At 39.6% G+C, this 21,312-nt stretch overlaps 1 protein-coding gene across 1 annotated transcript in view; it reads left to right on the top strand.

The window, feature by feature from the left end:
* Nucleotides 1–21,312, top strand: part of il11ra (interleukin 11 receptor subunit alpha) — a 46,094-nt gene that overhangs the window by 20,425 nt on the left and 4,357 nt on the right. Inside the window, exons 2-8 of the mRNA XM_069704978.1 lie at nucleotides 10,547–10,643; nucleotides 15,252–15,318; nucleotides 17,654–17,820; nucleotides 18,488–18,602; nucleotides 18,899–19,062; nucleotides 20,260–20,423; nucleotides 20,901–21,045. Coding sequence (XP_069561079.1) covers nucleotides 10,547–10,643; nucleotides 15,252–15,318; nucleotides 17,654–17,820; nucleotides 18,488–18,602; nucleotides 18,899–19,062; nucleotides 20,260–20,423; nucleotides 20,901–21,045 — 919 coding nt within the window. The remainder of the gene's footprint in view (nucleotides 1–10,546; nucleotides 10,644–15,251; nucleotides 15,319–17,653; nucleotides 17,821–18,487; nucleotides 18,603–18,898; nucleotides 19,063–20,259; nucleotides 20,424–20,900; nucleotides 21,046–21,312) is intronic.

The raw sequence follows: 21,312 nt of genomic DNA, 5'->3' as shown, positions 1-21,312 counted from the left end.
GGGAATAGTAACAAATGATCCCAGTCTACTGGGGATAGTTTGAGAGAAAGCACTGGTTCTGTGCATGTAAATCATTTCATGAAAATAACACCATAACAGGATGTGCTTGTCTTTTTTAGCAGAAGTGCATATGAAACAAAATGATGACAGGCAAAGCTGGCCTCTCAGAAGAGACCCAGATCATGACTATAATTAAAAAGACTAAAAAAAAAAAAAAAAAAAAAGTATTTTGGATATGTCGTTTTCAGGCTTACAAGCAAAAGATGGGGTGGTTCCTAAAAATAATAAAAAACACTGAAGCCTATACGGTACAATATACATTGCAGTATACTTCACAAGGAGCCAACAGCTGTTTTCTTGGCACAGATTATCTTCTGTCCTCACACGTTCCAGTAATTTAGCCGCACGCGCGCGCACACACACACACACACACACACACACACACACACACACACACACACACACACACACACACACACACACACACGAACACACAGACCTCTTTTAAATTAGATCTCCAGATTAAATCTGGTGTCAAAGCCAGTTTCTTTCAGCTAAGAGCTTCAGCTGAGGTCAAGTCCTTTCTCTCCTCAAAAGAAATGGAGAAAGTTATTTGTGCATTTATCTCCTCTAAATTGAATCTTTTTATCACGGCGACATCAGTTGTGAACGCTGCAGCGAGGCTTCTGACCGGTACACGCAAGCGTGAGCACATTTCGTCAGTCCTAAAATGTCTTCATTGACTACCTGTCCAGCATAGAGTTGATTTTAAAATGTTAACGTTTGTGTTCAAGTGTTTAAATGGAGCCGCCCCTGCCTCTCTGTCTGACCTGCTGCAGCCCAATAACCCACCTCGCTTACTCGGGTCTCTCGACCAACAGTTTTTAGTTGTTCCTTGATCAAAAATGACGACCGGTCCTCCTGTGTTGCTGCCACTAACCTCTAGAACAACTTCCCCTTCATATTTGATCATGAACCACTTTATTAATGTTCAAAAGCCATTTAAAAACCTACTTATTTTCGCTGGCCTGTCCGCTTTAACCTCTACTTCATAGTTTTGTGTGACTTGTGTTAGCTTATCTTGATTTTGATGTTACTTGATCAAGTCTGTTCGAACGCATGGCTGTTTGTCTATGTGCAGCACTTTGGTCAACCTTTTTTTCGTGTTTTAAATGTGCTATACTAATACATTTTGACTTTTGACTTGACACACGGACACTGATCCACAAAGAAAGATGCATGCATCTATTTGTCACACTGAGATATAAGTAGGCAAATACGCAAGAGGGAAGACATACATGTCCACAAACTCACAGGAAGTGAGGCTTGTACTAAGGAGCTTCACATGGAAACACACACACACACACACACACACACACACACACACACACACACACACACACACACACACACACACACACACACACACACACACACACACACACACACGTACACACGTACGTGTCAATCAGCGCTGTTGTTGTCGCCAGAAAAGGTCAGACGGACAGGGTGTGCAGCGATTGCCATAGTGACCTGGGTAAACACCAGAGCCATTGTCGTCCTCTCCCACCATCTTGGCTTGATGTTGTTGGTTTAGTGCACACACACGTCACATCGTGTGCTTTTTCGCTTTTTCTGGCACACACACACACACACACACACACACACACACACACACACACACACACACACACACACACACACACACACACACACACACACACACACACACAGAGTCACACTTGGGTAGGTTAATCCCTCTGTTTGTCATGATTTTAGTGTGCGACATACACACACGCACATGTACACGCTAATGACCAAGATGTGTAGGCAGTAGGCTAAATTAAACATCAGTCTTAGTTAATCTTTAATTTATGACATAGACTCTAATGACCTGTCCTCATGAACAGGACATCCTGTCATAATATGTTATGTCACTGCACAGCAAAACACTGTGTATGAGTGTATGTGAACAGAAAATGAGGTTAAACAAACTAATCTCATCGAAAAGACTTTAATCTGACTACAGAGATGTTTATGCATATTTTTGTTAGCTTGTTTTTGCGCATTTATTCCCCTTATTGAGTAAATTTCTTCCCATCTCTTCCTTTTTTTTTTTTTTTGCCTGCTTTTCATGCCTATGGTCTTTTGCCCCTTTTTCCCCTCCCCTCCCTCTTTTTTCCTTTTCTCTGTCTTCCTCTGTGCTCACTGTCTTGTTTCTTCTCTTGTAAAGCTGAGTGAATGTGCAGTGGCATGCCAGAGTGTGAGTGACTCACCATGTGGGATTGTGCTGCCACAGAGAGGACTTGCTAATAGAGAGCCGTTTTGGATTGGATTACTCATTGTCAGTGTGCGCACTCCCCATTTTACTATAAAGTGGGTTTTTTTTTTGTATCATCTCCTTCTGCCTTCCCTCAGCACTCCTTTTTCAGGTTTGTCTTTTCCCAGTGCTTCTGGCCACAGCTATTGTTTAACTTTTGTTGACTCTCACCTCTGACCTGGTTGTTACTGTTGGGAAGACTGTTTTTCATCCAGGAATCTTTGCATGTTCCATTCGGCAATTATTTTTAATCACTCTGTGGTTCGGCAGTGGATTTGCTAAGTCTACAAAAACAGGAGCAACTTTATTTTTTTAAGAGGAAACATTGCATTTGGTGCATTTGGGACATCTGTTGTTTTGTATCTTTGGCCATGTGGGAATACTTCCTTTATGAGTACATCCATAGGGACAATATCCATGACTACACTCCCCTGTCTATTCTGGTTCTTGCTGAAAGAGTTAGAGTAGGAAGGTGACTGGTGGGTGGTGAGTCAGAGAATAGGCTCATGATTACATACACACAGCCTATGGTAACTAAGAGAGTTGAAATTTGAGACATCCTACATGTTGGTATTCATCTGGCAGTTATAGGGATAATCTGGTGGCTAGGTTGCACTGGCAATTATATTTCAATAAACGAAATGAGAGCCATGGCACAGGTACCTTAGGGCATCACGGCCCACTGTGGGCTTGTTTGCTGAATGAAAGTGTGGTTTTTCACATTTAGCTTCAGAAAGACCTCCAGCTGCTGAGGGAAAGTGGTTTGTGGTATCAGATCTGCAGAGAGTCCAGCAGTCGTGTCCCTTCCACAGAGAGTTTCAGTGTCACCGATACTAATGAATGAGCTCAGCAGTGCTATCACTGGGATTACCCAACTGTCATAGGTGTACAATGTCGGTTTTTTTGTTTTTTTTTCTGCATCAGAGGCCAAACATCACACACAGTGGTTGTGAGTGTGGCTTTCTCTGAGCTCGGGTCTTCTTTGAGAAGACGGTTTGAGTTGGCATTTTATTGTTTTGGTGGAAAAGTGAACATACCTGATATTTGAATTTCACTTCAGGAAATGAGGTGAGTCAACAGTTTCACGTTGAGATATTTCTTTTCACCCCTCTAATATTTTTTTACTGAAACACATGTACATTTTCAGAAACCTCCAGTTTCACAAAGCTCTAAAGCTTTCCTCCCCAGAATCAGATAAAATTGTCTCAAAAGAGATGAAAGGGAAGCTTTCTCTTGTTCTTGTGTTTTTTTTCCTCTTCAGTCATAGGTCTCTTAACTTCCAGCTGGTTCCGCCTGATAGATCAGAACAAAGGAGCAGCGCTGCTGCAGCCTGCTGCACCAACATCACACATCCAAACCTTTGATTTGTATAACTTTCTCCAAAACACAAAAATACAAGGAGAGATGCAAATTACATTGAACAAAGGGATAGGATTTACTGTATCAAACATAACACCCTGGATTGGTGACTTTTTCAACCACTGACACTTATGTTCCCACTAAATATGACTGGGCTACATTTCCAAAGAACTGATAAAGTAAATACTAAGTCACCCAAGTTATTCATTCATTAACACAATACACTGGCTTCATTTGAAATGTACTGATTTTTCATTTATCAGGCAGCCTGCAATCTTAACAAAAGTAAATAACCTGTAAAATTATCAACTAGATATTAAACTGAAGTTACTCCAACATCCTCTCAGCAGCATATAAAGTATTATACATCACCGTATTATAATGAAATTAATAAACTTTCTTTGTGTAGCACCTTCAATATAAGAAATGCAGCTCAGTGCTTTACAGCTAGAAAATTACATAACAGATATGAAGGACTATAAAAATATGTTAAAATGTAATCTTATCTATTGTACATGATGGGAGTGACCTCTTCACTGAAGTTAAGATTAGTCAAGCTTCTGGGTGTCCATAAATATGGTGCCCCAATTCATTAGTCCAGACTGCTAAAATGTAGCAGGGAAGTGTCACTGGTACCTTCCATTACTTTTGTTTTACCTCTGTAAGACGTTGTGTAAGCCCTGCTAAGTGAGTCCTGCTGGTCCTGAACGTAAACAGCAAGATTTAGCAGGAACATGTTGCTTATTTGAGAGAGAGAGAGAGAGAGAGAGAGGACTGATCAGCTTTTCGCTCTCACAGAGCAGCATTGTGCCAGGGAACGATAATTAGATAGCTTTGTGTAAATATGTTTACTGGGCCTTGTACCGTGTGGCAGAGATGGAAAGGGCCTGTGCAGGAAAACACTGTCGGGGAGGGAGAAAACAGACTCCAAAGCGTGTGAGGGGGAGGTAGAGATAAGAGACAAGAATTGAAAATGACATGGGAGTGAAGGGTCGGTGCAGAGAGGTGCAGAAAGATGCAGCCGGCATTTTCTGATCTCTAGTTACTCTGGAGGAAAGCAGGAAGGGGGTAAGCCATTATAAACAAGGACATAAATATGTTTACTGAACCTTGAATGTTCTGACATTTTAGGGATGGAAAGTGTAGCCAAGGACTTACTACTGAGTGGAAAAAGTGTGTGTCAAGGTCTAAAAAAAGCAAGCAACAGGCTGAACGTGGTGGACAGCAAAATAACATGAACCATCAGGTCAGCATCTAAACTAATATTCCCTCTACTCAATTAAGCCCATCAACAAATATTTACCGCTTTCTCACTTCCTGAATTATTAACAGTACATATTAAAATATACCAGTGTTTCGAAATAAATATATCATAACTGTTTTAAGGGACACACTGAACCGTGTAACCTTGTCTTTCTACAGGAGGAAAACCAAAAATCGATCTTTTGAGTATCAAACACTCACCAATTGTTGGCTTGAAACTAGCCGATTCACTGCAGTTACAGTGACTTGGTGACCCGGTAACGTTTCACACCACTTCTCTGCAAGAGATCTTTATATCCCAAACACGTACAACTTCTCCAATACAAAACCTTGTCAGGCAAACGTCTCCTCTAGTTCCAAAACTGTGCTAACGCTATTGAATTTAACATTTTCAGTGAGGAGAAGAATTTACGGTTCACGAGCAGCCTGGCAAGCATCTGTGGTCGATTTGATGTTTGTTGAAATTTAGTTTTCGGGTTTCCTGTGCACGTGATATCTCGGGGACACCATGAGGGGATTTCTTGAAATTTGGCACAGATGTTCACTTGGACTCAAGAATGAGCTGATGACATTTTGGTGGTCAAAGGTCAAAGTTGCTGTCGGGTTGAAGATGTGCGTGAAACATCCAAGATTTCGGATTTGTAGCTTCTGTGCCGTAAAATCAATATTTAAAGCATTGTATACTGTCATGGCTTCAACTTGCTGTTCTATAGGAATCAGCTTCACTGGCCAAATACCTACATTCATGATATATGTATGGACAGACGTGGATGTAGGATACAGCTTGACTCGTTGGCAAAGGTATACAACCACAGGGCAGCAATTCCTGTGTCTTACCTTGACTCTTCATTTATTGTCATTTGAGTCCTAAAAACCTTTTCTCCATTGCTTATTGAAGCACAATAAGCAAAATACAGTGAATGAGATATGATCGTATGTGTGGGCACGAGGTATCTTCACTTGTGCGTAGCAGAGTGTGTGGAAACTGTAGAGTATAACAAGTTGGGTTCAGAATGTACTGGAAGTAAAAAAGGCTCCGGACGGCACGAAGAGCAGGATGGACAGAGGAGGAGGAATGTAAGCGCGTGAGGGAGATAGTAGTCGGTGAGATTTAAATTTGCTGAGTGTGCTGTGTGAAGTTACAGTGGTGAATGTAACACTGCCGTGCTACATCAGAAGACCCCGGTGGAATAGAGTTAGTCTCTTCTGCTCCTCTACAAAGTTTCCAAGAATATTTTTGGGGAATTTGACTTTTAGTCTCAAATGTTCCGTTTTCTTTTCTTTTCAGTTTAAAAAAAAAAAAAATTCACCTTTTTAATGTCTCGCATGTGTATTTTCTTTGTAATTTCTAAAATATGTTGAGGAAGATCAGCCGAGGTGATTCATATTGACTTATAGTGTGATGATAGACGGACCATGATACTTTTCTCAGTGGATGAGTTCTGCATTGGGTTTTTTTTGCTGTTTTTTTTTTTTTTTAATGGGGTACATTTTTTATTTTTATTTCCTGGAATAGTGTCACTTGTAACCGAAATTAAAGCTGAATATGAAACCAATCAAAAAAACGATGGTGCAAGTATTTTCATTTTAGAGTGGAACTATATACACTGCTAAACTATGACGTTAACAATGCAATTAACGTTTCTCTTAGGTTTTTAGAGGTTTGACAATGTCACATAACTTGAGATAGATGGCTCTCTATAATAATACAAACCGTTTACATGTTATGAATGAACCCATTTGACAAGATATATTTATGGAGCTACATATCGCTGTGGCAGAGGTCACAAGTCATGTTGTCTCTGTGGATGTCTTTAACACTCACCACAGATGAACCACGCAGACAGAGGAAGCAGTCCGGGTACTGTGGGTGGGATGTGTCAATCCAGGGCATATATTTGATGAAAATATGCTTTTCTGAAGAGTTGACAAGCACAGATGCTGCTGAATAAGACGGTGACGTATCTTGAGGGTACTGGTGTGGGTTTACACAGAAAACAGTAGGTGCAGGTGTTTTGACACAATCATATCCCGCTTATTTATACGGCCCTGTACTGTACATCATTCAGTGACTATTTGCGTATGTGTTCCCCTGGATGTTATCCTATTTGTCTTATGCTACAGTGCCATCATTATTTTTTGTATTATTTTACACACAACAGTGTTAATCAGTTTCTATAATCGATCAACATTGTTAATCCTTGCCTGAAATTCTCCAAACACATTGTCACCATTGCTTAGGCATTGGCAGCCTCACAGCACTTGCATAAGTATAAACAATACACCTCGTTTGTCCTGATGAGAAGTTGATTATGTTTATTTTATGGTTTCAACAAAATAGCTGGTGTTTGGCAGAGATGCCAAGAACCAGAGGATACATGTTTAATCTCAAGTGCCTCTGAGCAAAACCTCCAAAATTCAGTTTATTTGTGCAGCAAGTACCAAGCAGTAACGTAGTTCTTTAAAATGTGCTTATGGTAACGCAGCAAAAAAAAGTGTTTGTGTTTATAGATGAAACCGAATCAATGAGAGCATCATGGTCCCAATGTGGGCTTCCCCATTTGAATGTATACTAATCTAAACAGAATTAAAAACAAAAAAAGTTGGAGTTGCAGTGGGGGGTGGCGACGAATTCATCCAACACTCAGACTTCCGTCGCTGAACATATATTCTCAGTGACTGTCACTGTGATTGTCAACCTCACACCTCATCACTCCCCCATTTAGTCCTTTGTGAACGACAATGCAGCTCGACATTGAAAAAAAAAGTCCCGTTTCTGTACAGATAAAAAGAGTGAGGTCTCGCCACTTTGTGCTGATTCATCAGACTCTTAGTCAACCCACAGATGACGTCTTGTTCGTTGTTTTGCAGGAACACGGCATTGAACAGTTTGAAAAGTGAAGTTGAATGGTGAATAACCTCATAGAAATGCACCGTTTTTTAAAGCACTATGAAACCTGCTTTTATTTGACATGTTGGATGAAAAACTGCAGTTTCAACGTTATAGGCTTGAATTCAGCTTTATCACAGTAACTGTTTCAATTTGTTGAAGTGAGTATTAGAGGGAAAACAGACTCCTTCATTCATGCTTGACAGGTCTGAAGCAGAGTCCATCTCTCTTTACTTATAACATGCTCCGATCCTATTTTTCTATCTATATTTCTGTAACATGAGTTTCACATGGTTGTTGTTTTTTCTTCTTAGTCTTCTGTTTACTTTCAGTGTCTTTTTTTTTTTTTTTTTAGGTTTATCTAATCTTTGGATCTTCATGTGCATGTGTGTTCAATTTGTGTTTTAATACTTGGGTATTTGTACATGTACTGTAAACATTTGAAGTTGTGTTCATACAGTGTGTTCGAAATTCTGGTTCATTACACAACAGCATATAAGTAGAGCTATGTAATCCTTCTAATTGGCAAGCAAGCAAGCACACGATGCATTGCTCATATCTTAAGTCAGTCCAGAGCAGGGAATTGATACGTGCAAGTCCTTCTTTTCTTTTTTCCTGAACAGAAAAGGCATCACACCAAAGACTAATCTCCCTCTCTTTTAAAGGCGTGTAATTAAAGGTGTTGGTTTGTTTCTCATGAGGATATCTTCTATACAGTTTTATAAAGAGACGTGTCAGCGGAGAGGAGTGTGTTTGGCATCGAGTGTGTGACTTTGGGCTTAGTGGCTCACAAACACATCCACGACATGAACTTTTATAGTCTCTGCTTCTCTTTTTAATCACACAGCCCTGGAAGATATCCATAGCGTTCCATTCACTTGTTAACAATTAGAGTGAGATAAGTAGCTGTGCAACAAGTGATAAAAGAGAACCGAGACCGGTTCGAACACGCCATACTTTCTTACCGCCACATACCTGACCGACCATGATGAAGTCAGATGGTCAGTTTAAGAAAGTTACAGGAATGGTCAGACGCAGTCCCCCATCCCCGAGGTGAGACGAGAGGGTGTCCGACCCTCCATCCAGTCAGCCAGCGGGCTGCTCTGACCGAGTGTGCATGTTCTTCAACACTGACTGTCATCGGGGCAGCGGATGTTTTTAAGATTTTGACGGTGAAAGTCAAATAGCTTCTCAACTGTCGCGCGCTGAACGGTTAAAATTTTGCTTGCGAATGAAAATGGATCAAAACTACATGGCAGAATGCCTTCAGTTAGCGAAACTGAATTTACAACGAGACAAAGTTCATTTGACTTATATTTGATATTAGTAAATAACATTTACTAATATTATTTAATATCCCATTTAAATAATGAATAATATAAGTCAAATATTCGTATTTGACTTCTACAAAGTTCATTCCGTGAGTGACACATATCCACCTCACCCTAAAATGCACCGTGAATGTAGTAAATTAGCCTCGGCTTTACTGCGTGCTCAGTGCTGAGTAGCAAATGGTGAATGCTCACAATGATGCTTACATGTTGAAGTTAAACCCGTGGTGCAGGACTGTTTCATATAAAGCAACAAGCTGTTGCCATAAGTCAGCACAATGCTGAAAAAGCCTTTCAACAGCAGATGGATATTTCTGTATTTCACACTGCACCGAGTTTTTATCTAGTGACACATTCCAAGCTGCCAGATGGCTGGTTGGCCACATGAATGCAAGTTGTGAACGACAGAAACTACTGCCAGCTGAGATGGGTATTATTTATTGGTTTGACCCTACGCTAACAGAAATGTGCATCTCTAGATGTCCCAAATGTTATTGGACCAAATGTCTCGATTCTAAAAGGGGAAACAGTGATTTTGCTGCGTTTGTGAGTTGTTTCTGCATTACACGAGTGTATTACTTCATTTTCTTGAAATTAATTGAAATTAGAGACATGGAAACTATGTTCCATAGTACCACCATAAGATCATAGTATAGTTTGTTTAATTTGATAGTAATAAACACTTTTATACTAGAGTATATTCTACTGGCTCCTCTACTGGCTCTGTGCTCATTACATTGTGTGCATTTTCATTAGAGTGTATAAGGAATGAATTTAGTAGACTCGTAGGAGAAAACTAGAAGATGGATCACTTCTCCGACACAAGCAGACCTAAAGCTCTACTGTTCCCGGAAACTCTGGGGAAAGTAGAGCCAATGGAACAAAACAAAACAAAACAAAAATGCCAACATATTTTCCCTTTTATTTTATCTTAGAAATGTGTTTTTAATTTTGAGAAAAACGCAAAACTTGAGAGACATAATCCCACAGTTGTCCATTGTCTTAGCATTTTTGGACTTTTGGACAATTTTAAGGAGGAAGTTTTACAGCTTTATTGGTCAAATAATTACCTGCAACATGTTGTTTCTGTTTCTAAGCAATTTTTTTAGTATTTCTCTAGTGAGGAAATTGACCGAAGAAAAGGAGGGTTTAAGCTGTTTACGGAAACATTTCTTTTCATTCCCATTTTCTTGTACAAATAGGACTCCAAATGATGATGCTGAAAATACTGCTGCTGATGTTAATAATTTAAAAGTTTAAAATAACTTCATCATAATGACTCTCTCCCTCCCTTTTTCTCTCCCTCTCTCTCTCCCTACCTCTTTGTCTTTCTCTCCCTGTACCTCTCACGCTCTCTACCCCCCCCCCCCCCCGTTTTTCTAGATGCCAGGCCTTTTGTCCAGTCCTGTGTGTCTGACAGTCATCTGGTTTTTATCTTTGTCACCGTGTCCCACTCGTGCTCAGATTTGGACTGATGAAGGTATACACACACACACACACACACACACACACACACACACACACACACACACACACACACACACACACGCATATATATATATATATATATATATATATATATATATATATATATATATATACAAGTACTGCATTTGGACATCATACAGAAGGTATCTCTACAGATAGATGTAACAATATATTGTTTTTAAATGATTGAGCAAACAGACACACACATTACATTGAGGATCAGGTGTAGTTTCCTTTTTGAACTATTTTTGGCGCTCTTGACTTATCTTAACTCAAAGTACTTATGAGATATAAAGCTACTGCACAAGAAAGGAGGGAGGATAAATATTATTTTTCGTTCTGTCGTTCTTTCTGTCATTCTTTCTTTCGTTCTGTCGTTCTTTCTTCCTTTCTGTCGATCTTTTGTTCTTTTTTCCTTTTCTGTCATTCTGTCAATCTTTCGTTCTTTCTTTCTGTCTTTCTTTCTTTCTGTCGATCTTTCTGTCTGTCTGTCTTTCTTTCTGTCCTTCTATCTTTTTGTCTGTCTTTCTTTCTGTCTGTCTGTCGTTCTGTCTGTCTGTCGTTCTGTCTGTCTGTCTGTCTTTCTGTCTGTCTCTGTTTCTGTCGATCTTTCTTTCTGTCTGTCTGTCTTTCTGTCTGTCTCTCTTTCTTTCTTTCTGTCCTCTGTCTTTCTGTTGATCTTTCTTTCTTTCTGTCTGTCTGTCTTTCTTTCTTTCTGCCGATCTTTCTTTCTGTCTGTCTGTTGTTCTGTCTTTCTGTCTTTCTTTCGTTCTTTCTTCACTCCAAGAGAAAAGGTCCACAGACCTTCATGTGAGACTGTCTAAGTTATCCCCTGCCATATATTTTACCCTACAGCAGATCCAGAGTTCCCCGTTTTTACTGTTTGGAAAGTACTAAGTTTCATCCAGCTTGCAATTTTTGCGTCCACCCTGCCATCTGATTTCAATGTCGGGAGAAACCTGCATCCACAGTTTGCCAGTGTGTATGTGTGCGTGCGCATGTGGGTGTGTGTGCTTAAATGCATGTTTGTGTGTGTGCGTGCGTGTGTGTGTGTGCGTGTGTGTGGTTTTATGTCTGTGTGTGCTTGTGCACATGTCTGGGCCCTCTTGCCAGAGGGAGAATCAGATATGAGTGGAACGCTGCGGGTTTGGGGAATAATGTACTTCACTGCCAATAAAACATGAATACACACATTCAGATCAGCCAACTCTTTGCACTGCACCAGGGCCCCAGGTAACACACACACACACACACACACACACACGCACACGCACACGCACACACACACACACACACACAGAGAGGGAGGATAGAGTGTGTTTTTTGTGGTTAAAAGGAAAAAGAAAATCTAGTTAAAACTGCATGGCGAGAGAGGCATTGAATACAACGATTGATAGAAGGCAAAGGCTGACACAAAAGCAGAAACAATAAGTGAAAGGAGAGGACGAATACGAGAATATAAATCAATGATTAATTACATTTTAAGGCAGACTCTTTTCATATAGCCTTTATACGCTGTATTTTTTCAGGCTGTATGGACACGGGGCTAAATGATAAATCGTTTTATAATGAAAGTTTAGTGCAATTTTCACACACAACAGCCCCCATTTTAATTACCGCAAAAGTAAAAAAATAATTAGGATAACTCTTCTTTAAGCTCATCTCCTTTTGGTCTGAACTTGAACCTTCAGAATTCAGGTTTGTGAAGCAGTTTGTCCTGTTCCTCTGCAGCTAACGTTAGCTTGAGTGGCTAGTTTTTTTTTTTTTTTTATATCAAAACATTATCAAACATGAATGGCTAGCAGTTTGTTATTATTACCTTAACTGGCCAACAAAGCGGAAAGTGTTATCAATACATACATAGCCACTTTTGAATGAGATAAGTATATTTGAATATAATGTATGTAACACATGTATTGAGTATGTGCAATTTAAGAAAATCCTGTAATGTAATATTTCTGTCTGGTTCTCTACTAAACAACAGGCATGTTTCGACTAGAATTTAGCTTTATTCTGACCGACTTTGGTAATAAAAAAAAAAAAAAAAGGAAACATTGTAAAGTGCAACCAGATAGTAGGGTTTTCTTATCTTAACAATACCACATCTAAAATTATTGAGACTGCAAACACATGCCTGAACATTAATTTATAGCAACATGAATTCCAATCACAATCTTTGTCCAGAAAATGTTATTATAAAGGTTATTTTTTTTACAATTATTTATCCCTACAACGCGGTAATATAACCTAAAGTTCTTGTGGTCTCACTTTTAGTTCCAGTTTGTGGTTCAGATCATTTATCTCAGCTGGAGTTTTGTTCCCAACTTTTGTGATGTGGTAATTGATGGACAAATGAAATGAAGGATCAATAAAAATTAAAAAAAATTAAAAAAAAAATTTAAATAAAAAAGTTTAACTTAGCTTTTCTTTCAGTTTTGGAAACATTTGTTTTCACCATTTTTTTGTTGTTGTTTTTTGTAAAAAAAAAAACAACAACAACAAACAAACACAAAAATGGTATAGTCATGCCTGAACATATCTGGTAAAAGTGATTTTCTTACCCCCATTTTGTGTTTGTAATTTCATCAAAAACTCCTTAAGGATCAAGAAATCATAAAGAACAAGATGTGAGTTTTCACTCCATCATTGAAATTGGCGGTTTTTTACTTATTTGGTAACTTTAAGATGTTTCATATTTATCCCTTTCTTTCCAATGTCACGAAGCTTTGTTTACAGTCTCGTAAATAACAGCTAACTTGGTAGTTTAAATTGATTAACCGTGCCTTGTGCCGTATGTGATGAATTCTTTCCCATAGACACCACAGCATAATTAACTGGCTTGTATTTGCTTATTTTGTCTAGAAAGCCTCTTTGTTCTCTTCTCTTTATATAAGTGTAGCCACAAAATCACTGCGGAGCACTTTGCTTTGCTGCTCTTTTCCCAGCTGTTTCATTTTGTACAGCCGCTAACTGCAGAGAGGCCAGAAAAGTGAACTGTAGGTGCCAGTGAAAACCAAGTATTGAAAAGGCCTTCAGTCCAGCCTTCATCTTGAGTATGTGTCAGGTTTAATTTAGGATTAACTCAGTTGCTCCCCAAAGGGCATATGAGGTTATTGTAGGAAGAAAAACTCGTATAAATATACTGGTACAGCAAATTAAATCATAACATCCTTAAAATGCCTCTCCTCCTCCGTGTGCCGGATCTCCTTGACGCTTACAGGTTATAAATGATGCAGAGAAAAGATTCAATTTTCTAGACCCAACAAAAATGTTTCAGGTTGTCGTCCTTCATGAAATCTCTTTGCTCAGTCTGTCGTAAATATATCTGGAAGGAAAGCTGAGTGTATGAGAAATGATGAAGAAAACACAAACCTGGGGCAAGTTGTTTGTTACCGAGAGAGGAGAGGGCCAGCAGGGAGTGTGCATGCCTGAGTGATTGAGGTTGAGAATTAATGAAGGTGTGTGCGTGGCAGGCAGGCAGTCAAAGTGATGTTTTTCCACTCCAGATCTACTGTAAATGCCAGCTTTCACGTTAAGAAGCCAAGCAAAACAAGCGCGCGCGCACACACACACACACACACACACACACACACACACACACACACACACACACACACACACACACACACACACACACACACACACACACACACACACACACACACACACACACACACAACCACACACACTTACTCACTCACTCACTCACTCACTCACTCACTCACTCACTCACTGCAGATAGAGCCATCAACTTTGCAAATTACTACAGTCACCACAAATATTTGCTCAGGTATACACTACAGTTAGTATTCCTTCAAATCTACACCACCCTCCAATTTTGAATGATGGTAAGTACTAATTTTTGCTGCTTCCCTCTGAATTATTGATACAAAATGTTGTTCTTCAGTTCTCACTAAAGCCATATCTACTGGTTTCTTTCACTTTCCGCCAAATGGAAATCAATGGATACATATTGATAGTTGCTGGGTTTAAACCTGTGACTTAAAATGAGTGATCCCTGAAACTACAAAAAAAAAAAAAAGGCTCCAAATAGCATTACTGTACTCTTTAATTGTGAAATTATGATTGGAAACAAAGGTGATTGGAATCTTCTGTTGTCAGTGAATTCATCTTATGGACAGGCACATTAAGATTATGCAGAAAGCACAGTGACTAATTTGTCACTGTTATTATCAAAAATGTTTCTGAGGGGGGTTAAAAGTCTATCAGTATATTGTTCTTGGTATTTACCTTAAATGCCTTACTGCTCCTCTGTTTGTCATTGAAAGGGTCTCAAAGTGATTTTGATGATACATCGTAATATTATATTAACTGTGATGGTAATAAACTTTCATAAAAATAAAACACACTGGAGAGACTTGCCAAAATGCCAAAAGTCTCCTCGGCCTGGTGTCTGCAGGGTCCCTAACCTTATATGGTTATGTTATTGTGACACTGTTCACCATACTGTAAATTATGTGCATGAATCACATTATTACAGACAGTGCGGACACATGGTATGTAAAATTGTGCAGTGTGCAGATACTTTAAGCCAGACAACCATGTGTTTTAATGTTTTATGTGATGTTTGTGTTTGCAGTGTCAGGCGTGCAGTATGGGCGCTTGGAGGCAAATGTGACACTGGCATGCGGGAAGTCACAAATCAGGTAAGGAAAGAAAAAGAGCAGTGCACCAGCACAGTCATACAGGAGTTTGAAAGAAGTTTTTCTTTTTCTTCTTCTTCTGTATAACAGCTACATTTATTGTGTTTAAGAGTCAGAGCAAAGCAATTATTCACCTTTAATAGATAGTCATGAGAGACAGGAAATGCAGTAAGAGGATTGATATGGTCCAGCCAGTCGGGATTTGAACCTATCTAAGTGCAGACCATTTACCAATTAGTCCCACAAATTTCAAGACATTTTTTTTAAGGAACATTATTCTCCAACATTCACAACTCAATTAGCTATCTAGATATTTTCATACTTTGCATATTTCTATCTTTGATTGAACTTTTTCACAAAAAAGGGTGTCACTAGGGTCAAAAAGTCTGATTTGCTAAATCAGCTGCAAAAAAGGCAAAATTATCAAGCAACAGAGAAGCAAAACCTGTAATGATGCTTTATGCTAAATAAAGTTCAACTTAATAAATAGAAACTATAATCATCAGCTGAAATAAGTTAGTACGCTCTAAATATACTGTGTGCACAATTATTAGGCTCGTGATTATTTTGAACATATCATAATTTTTATGCATATTTTCCAACTCCAAGCTCTATAAACTTGAATGCATATTGGATTTAAGCATATCAGGTGATGTGTATTTGTGTAATGAGGGAGGGTGTGGCCTAAGGAGATCAACACCCTATATCAAGGTGTGCATAATTATTAGGCAACTTATTTTCTTCCGGCAAAATGGGCCAAAAAATAAGATTTAACTGACTCTGAAAAGTCCAAAATTGTACAAAGTCTTTCAGAGGGATGCAGCACTCTTGAAATTGCTAAGATATCGGGGCGTGATCACAGAACCATCAAACGTTTTGTTGCAAATAGTCAACAGGGTCGCAAGAAACGTGTTGAGAAAAAAAGATGCAAATGAACTGCCAAAGAGAGAAGAATCAAGCAGTGGTTCAGGAAAAAGTCTGCATCTTTCAAGATGACCATGATTTTTATGCAGGACAACGCTCCATCGCATGCATCGAAGTACTCCGCTGCGTGGCTAGCCAGTAAAGGCCTTAAAGATGAAAGAATAATGACATGGCCCCCTTCCTCACCTGACCTAAACCCTATTGAGAACTTGTGGGCCTTTCTTAAATGAGAGATTCACGGTGAAGGAAAACAGTCCACCTCTCTGAACAGTGTCTGGGAGGCTGTGGTTGCTGCTGCACAAACAGTTGATCAACAGATCAAGAAACTGACAGAATCCATGCGTGGACGGCTTATTACCGTTATTGAAAAGAAGGGTGGCTATATTGGTCACTAATTTTATTTATTTATTTTTTTAATGTCAGAAATGTTTATTTGTAAATTTTGAGTTGTTTGTTTATTATTCTCACTTTAACAGATAAAAATAAACAAGTGAGACGGGAAAATTTTCATTTTTCATTTAGTTGCATAATAATTCAGGACACTAATAGTTCCCAATAATTGTGCGCACAGATATTCTCCTAAGAAAGCCAAAACCTCACTTTTACTTTCTTAAATATTCAGGTTTTGAGGTTTATTAACATTTTGGATTGACCGAGAGCACTGTGGTTGTTCAATAGTAAAATGAATCCTCAAAAATACAACTGATAATTGTGCACACAGTGTACATGAAACACAAGTAAGATATTATACATAATATTGAAGCGTATTGTCAACAAATCCCATGAAAAGAGAGCCCCATCAATAAATTGATTAACGGGTTTAGTCTGCGGAACCTTGGCCTGATGTATCTTATTTCTATGTGCCATTTAACTTCATGGTTCAGAATGCATCAGTTCCAGTGACTTCCTGGCTGCGCTCTGCTGCCAAAACTGTGAGCATTTGTCTACTTTGCATGTAGCCAACCATAGATCATAGACTTTCATTCTGGTACACACAATAGATGATTAATCCAAAACTGAAAATGGACTCCCTTTTCAGTATAATTTATAAGAAACTATGCTTTGTTATTTTAGGAATTACTTGAGAAAATTACTAATTAAAAAGGAAAAAAAAAAAAAAAAAAGGAAACTGCATATTTGCAAACATTTTTAAAGATGTCTTTCTTCAGCGGGAACAAAATGGGCTTGGAACTGCCACAGACTGGATCGGGAATTTGGAAATTATTAGAAGTTGGACTAATGCATTGTTCGTGATATTTGTCTCTTAATGACAATTGTTTACAAATTCAGTGTTGAAATGAAAGTTGTGACTTGCAGTTTTACGATGGTGTCTTTAAAAAGTTTGGTTCTGGTTTAGGTTTAGGGTTGAGTCCTCTCAAACATTATAACTGAAGTGCAACATGTCGCCTTCCAGGACACCTGTGGTGTGGCATCTCAACAACAGCTCAGCGTTGCCATGGCACAAAGTGACAACAGATGGAGGGTTAGTCCTGCTGCACGTCAACCAGTCAGCACAGGGCAACTACAGCTGCTATGACGACCGTGGGCTCCTCCTGCGCTCCGTCAAACTCAGACTGGGCCGTAAGTGTTGTTGTGACTTTAACTCGGCTGCCGTACATTTAGTCTTCTGTCATGGGACTGCAGCTTCCAGAAATCACTTTTTGCAGCATCCCAAATACAGAGATAGCCTCCCGATCCCTTGCAGTTCACTTCATTCTTTGGATAATTCAGCATAAAAGAAGCTTCAGTCGTGTCTCAACACATTTTTCTTGTTGTTTCTCATCTTTTTTTTTATTGGTTTCCTTGTCTTCTTTCTCCTTTATTTATAGATCTTTTTTTTTTCTTTTCTAAACACTTAATTCATAATTACTCTCTGGCAATACCACGACAATTTATTAAAATGGTGATAAGCAGAACAGCGCTACTGGTCCTCGGAGGAAACTGGTCTTATCGGCCATCACATAGACAAAGCCCACCACTTCCTGTAGCTGTCTTATAACAGGAAGCGGCTTCCTAAGTGGGCTTCCTTTGGAGGGATAGGGAGTTTTCCATGGTACTGGTTGAGCCGCTCCTGGCATATTTTGGTTCATGTGAGGGACATCAGGGCACAGAGCTTTTCACTTCAGAGTTGAGGACAAGACAGAGAACTTCAAAATATCACAACATCTAATAGGGCCCTTTAAAAATAAAAAGACAAACTCCATCTCTGCCCTGTAGATGAACTCTTTCTGTGACTCCTGTTTCCTAGATCCCCCCGGGTTGCTGAGCATTTCCTGTCAAGTGCCCAATCACACACATGTTCGCTGCTCCTGGGTGGATTCCGTAAAGACCTTCCTGCCAGCCAAATACAACGCCTCCTTCAGGTAACAGACAGTTACTGCAAATGAAACGGCAACACCCAGGGTCACATTCAGAATGGGCCAGAAAGACACTAAATATAGAGCGAGTGCCACAGAGTTAGAATTTGAATGTAATGTGTATAACTGTATCCCAATGAGAACCCAGTCTGTCCTTCTCTGCCTTCCTTCCTCTGACATGACATGTGGGGCTCAGTGGCTGCAGCGTTCAGCCGTGGTGACCCCGTTATCCTGTTTTTGTAGCTTGCATCACACGCTTGAGGAGTCTTTTACCCATCAACACTTCCTGTCTTGTTTTTAAGGGGGAACGGTCAGGAGTGGAGGCCGTGCATCTTGGACATCGCTGGCAAGCACTGTGACGTAGATCACCCGGCCTTCTGGCAGACCATCCACACCCTCAGGGTCACGGAGACCAACGCCCTCGGGTCGGAGACAACATATGTCCGTCTAAAGTTACATGAGCTGTGTAAGATCACATTATACACACACATGTTCAGTGTAGCCCTTATGTCACAGTGATTTTCAACCAAAGTTTGATCGCATGTATTTATTTTTTTATTTCCACTGCTGCACATCCAGCTGTGCTGAAACAAGCTGTTGCATTATTCTGAAACTACTGTTGTGATTGGCTGGTTATTTCACTGGCCCTGTCACCTTGACTTTTTTTTTTTTTTTTTTTTCCAGCTGTGACATAGTACTCATTTAAATGAGTTTGTTCAAATAGTTCAATTCCATAGAGCACAAGAGTCATGTTTGAACAGCTCTTCGGTTACATAATAAGAGATATTAATAATTCTAACTGTATAATACAGCTCAAATCTGGACAATTCTCATCAGGCAACACTCCTCCCCTACTTGTCTCCCTAATTTTTTTGCCTATTAATATATATATACTGGAATATAAAAAGCTCATACAAGCTAAACAATTTCCGTATCTTCACACAAATATGTTCTCATCTAAATGCATTATTCAGCATTTATATATACTACATAAGTGTTGCAAAGCGTGTTGATGGAAGCACATAAATTGGATGCTGCCACATGCAAATATAAAGGCTTGTATGAAAGATATTGTTGTGGCCTTTTGGCCCTCATACTCCCCTAAATTATCTTGTTTGGCTGCATCTCTGTCTGCATGGCATTGTTGTTACTTTTGAATAAGAGCCATTGAAAACATCACTGACACGGTGTTTTTACAGCAGCTAGTGTCAATGCTGGAAGTTTTTTTCAGCTTCTAATTTATTGTGAAAAAAGGGGTGTGAATATTGTTGAAAACCAACATAAAAACATAAATCTGTGGAACAAGATTCAGAGAATTAATGGATAGTTCTAGTGATAGTGGTGATACAGGCCAAGTTGGATTCATTGAGTGCATCGAAGCTGCAAAGCTGCGGCCGCTGGAGGTCATTCATCAGCTAAGCAGGTGCTTTTATTTGCTTTGTGATGTTATGAAGCGATGAGCCGTCTCTCCCACCAACATTATTTCAAAGAGCTGTTTCAGTGAGAGCTTTTGCGGTTACATAAAGAAAGCCCTGATGACAAAACCAAAGATATATAACATCTTGAGAAACTGGGTTTAAATGGTGTTTTTACTGTATTTTTGACACGGTGGAAATGCTGGTGGCAAAATCGGTTCATGTTTCTCTGTCTGTTTTCTTTGCAGTGAAACCACAACCTCCAGAGTCGGTGTTGGTGAAGGCGCTCGAAGGCTATCCAAAGAGGCTGATGGTCTCCTGGGACTTCCCCTCCTCTTGGCCTCCGTATGATGCGTTCCCCCTTGTGTTTCAGATCCGATACAGGCCACAGGGCTCAATGTACTGGTCAGAGGTAAGTCAGCATGGCCAAACGTATCATTTCCAGTTTTGATGATGGCGGCGCTGGCATTAAACTGGATGATTAAATCAGACTGACACATTGCGGTGTATATGGCTTGAGAAAAAAAAAGAACCAATGTTTCCCACATTTCACCAACTAATTGAAAATATTGTTTCAAATCTCCGCCTTCTGCCAACAATCTAAAATGTGGTTTTGTTAAATCCTGTCTTTGACTTTCATGTGATTTGTTGATTTCCAACCAGTCTACTCAGAGCTGTCTGCTTTTAATAATTAAGTCCCAATAGATTACACAAAGGACAAAAACAAAAGAAAAGTTTGTCTTGTGGCTTCACGGAGTGCTTTCCTTATCCGACCTTGTGTTTTCTCACTCGTGTGATGCCACTGCATCAGCTGTTCTTCATGTTCACTGGTACCTTCTTTTGTTGGCGTGTGCTCATTCCATGTCGTGTTTTTTCCTTTTTCAATCAGATTTCCTCTCAGGAGAGTCCGATGGTGATATTCGACGCCCTGGCCGGTCACCTCCACCAGGTCCAGGTACGAGCCCGGGACGAGGTGGACTCTGAGAGCCAGTGGAGTGAATGGACTCCCCTGCTTCTCGTCAGGCCATGGGAAGGTGAGAAAGGAGATTCAGACTGTGCAAATATGTCCATTTTTTTGTCTAGTCAGTTTGTTTGTGGAGCCTATTTGAAGTCAACAATTGAATAAAGGCACGATGTACGAGTTAAGATCAAACTGCACTACACTAAGTAAAACTGTGGAAATTACAGTAAAACTGAGTTTGTCGATGTGTTCGTCAAACAGTAAAAAGCGTCTATGGAATCGTTCAAAAACAAAAAACAGTGTCTCCAAAGTAGGACTTGATGGGACAAAAGGACTAGAG

This window comes from Brachyistius frenatus, unplaced genomic scaffold, assembly GCF_029030835.1.
Source record: "Brachyistius frenatus isolate BFR_SWC_R1_liver_20210118 unplaced genomic scaffold, ASM2903083v1 Contig_3, whole genome shotgun sequence".
NCBI lineage: Eukaryota > Metazoa > Chordata > Actinopteri > Embiotocidae > Brachyistius > Brachyistius frenatus.
Note: the sequence above shows the minus strand (reverse complement) of the source record. Positions and strands in the feature narration are given on the sequence as shown.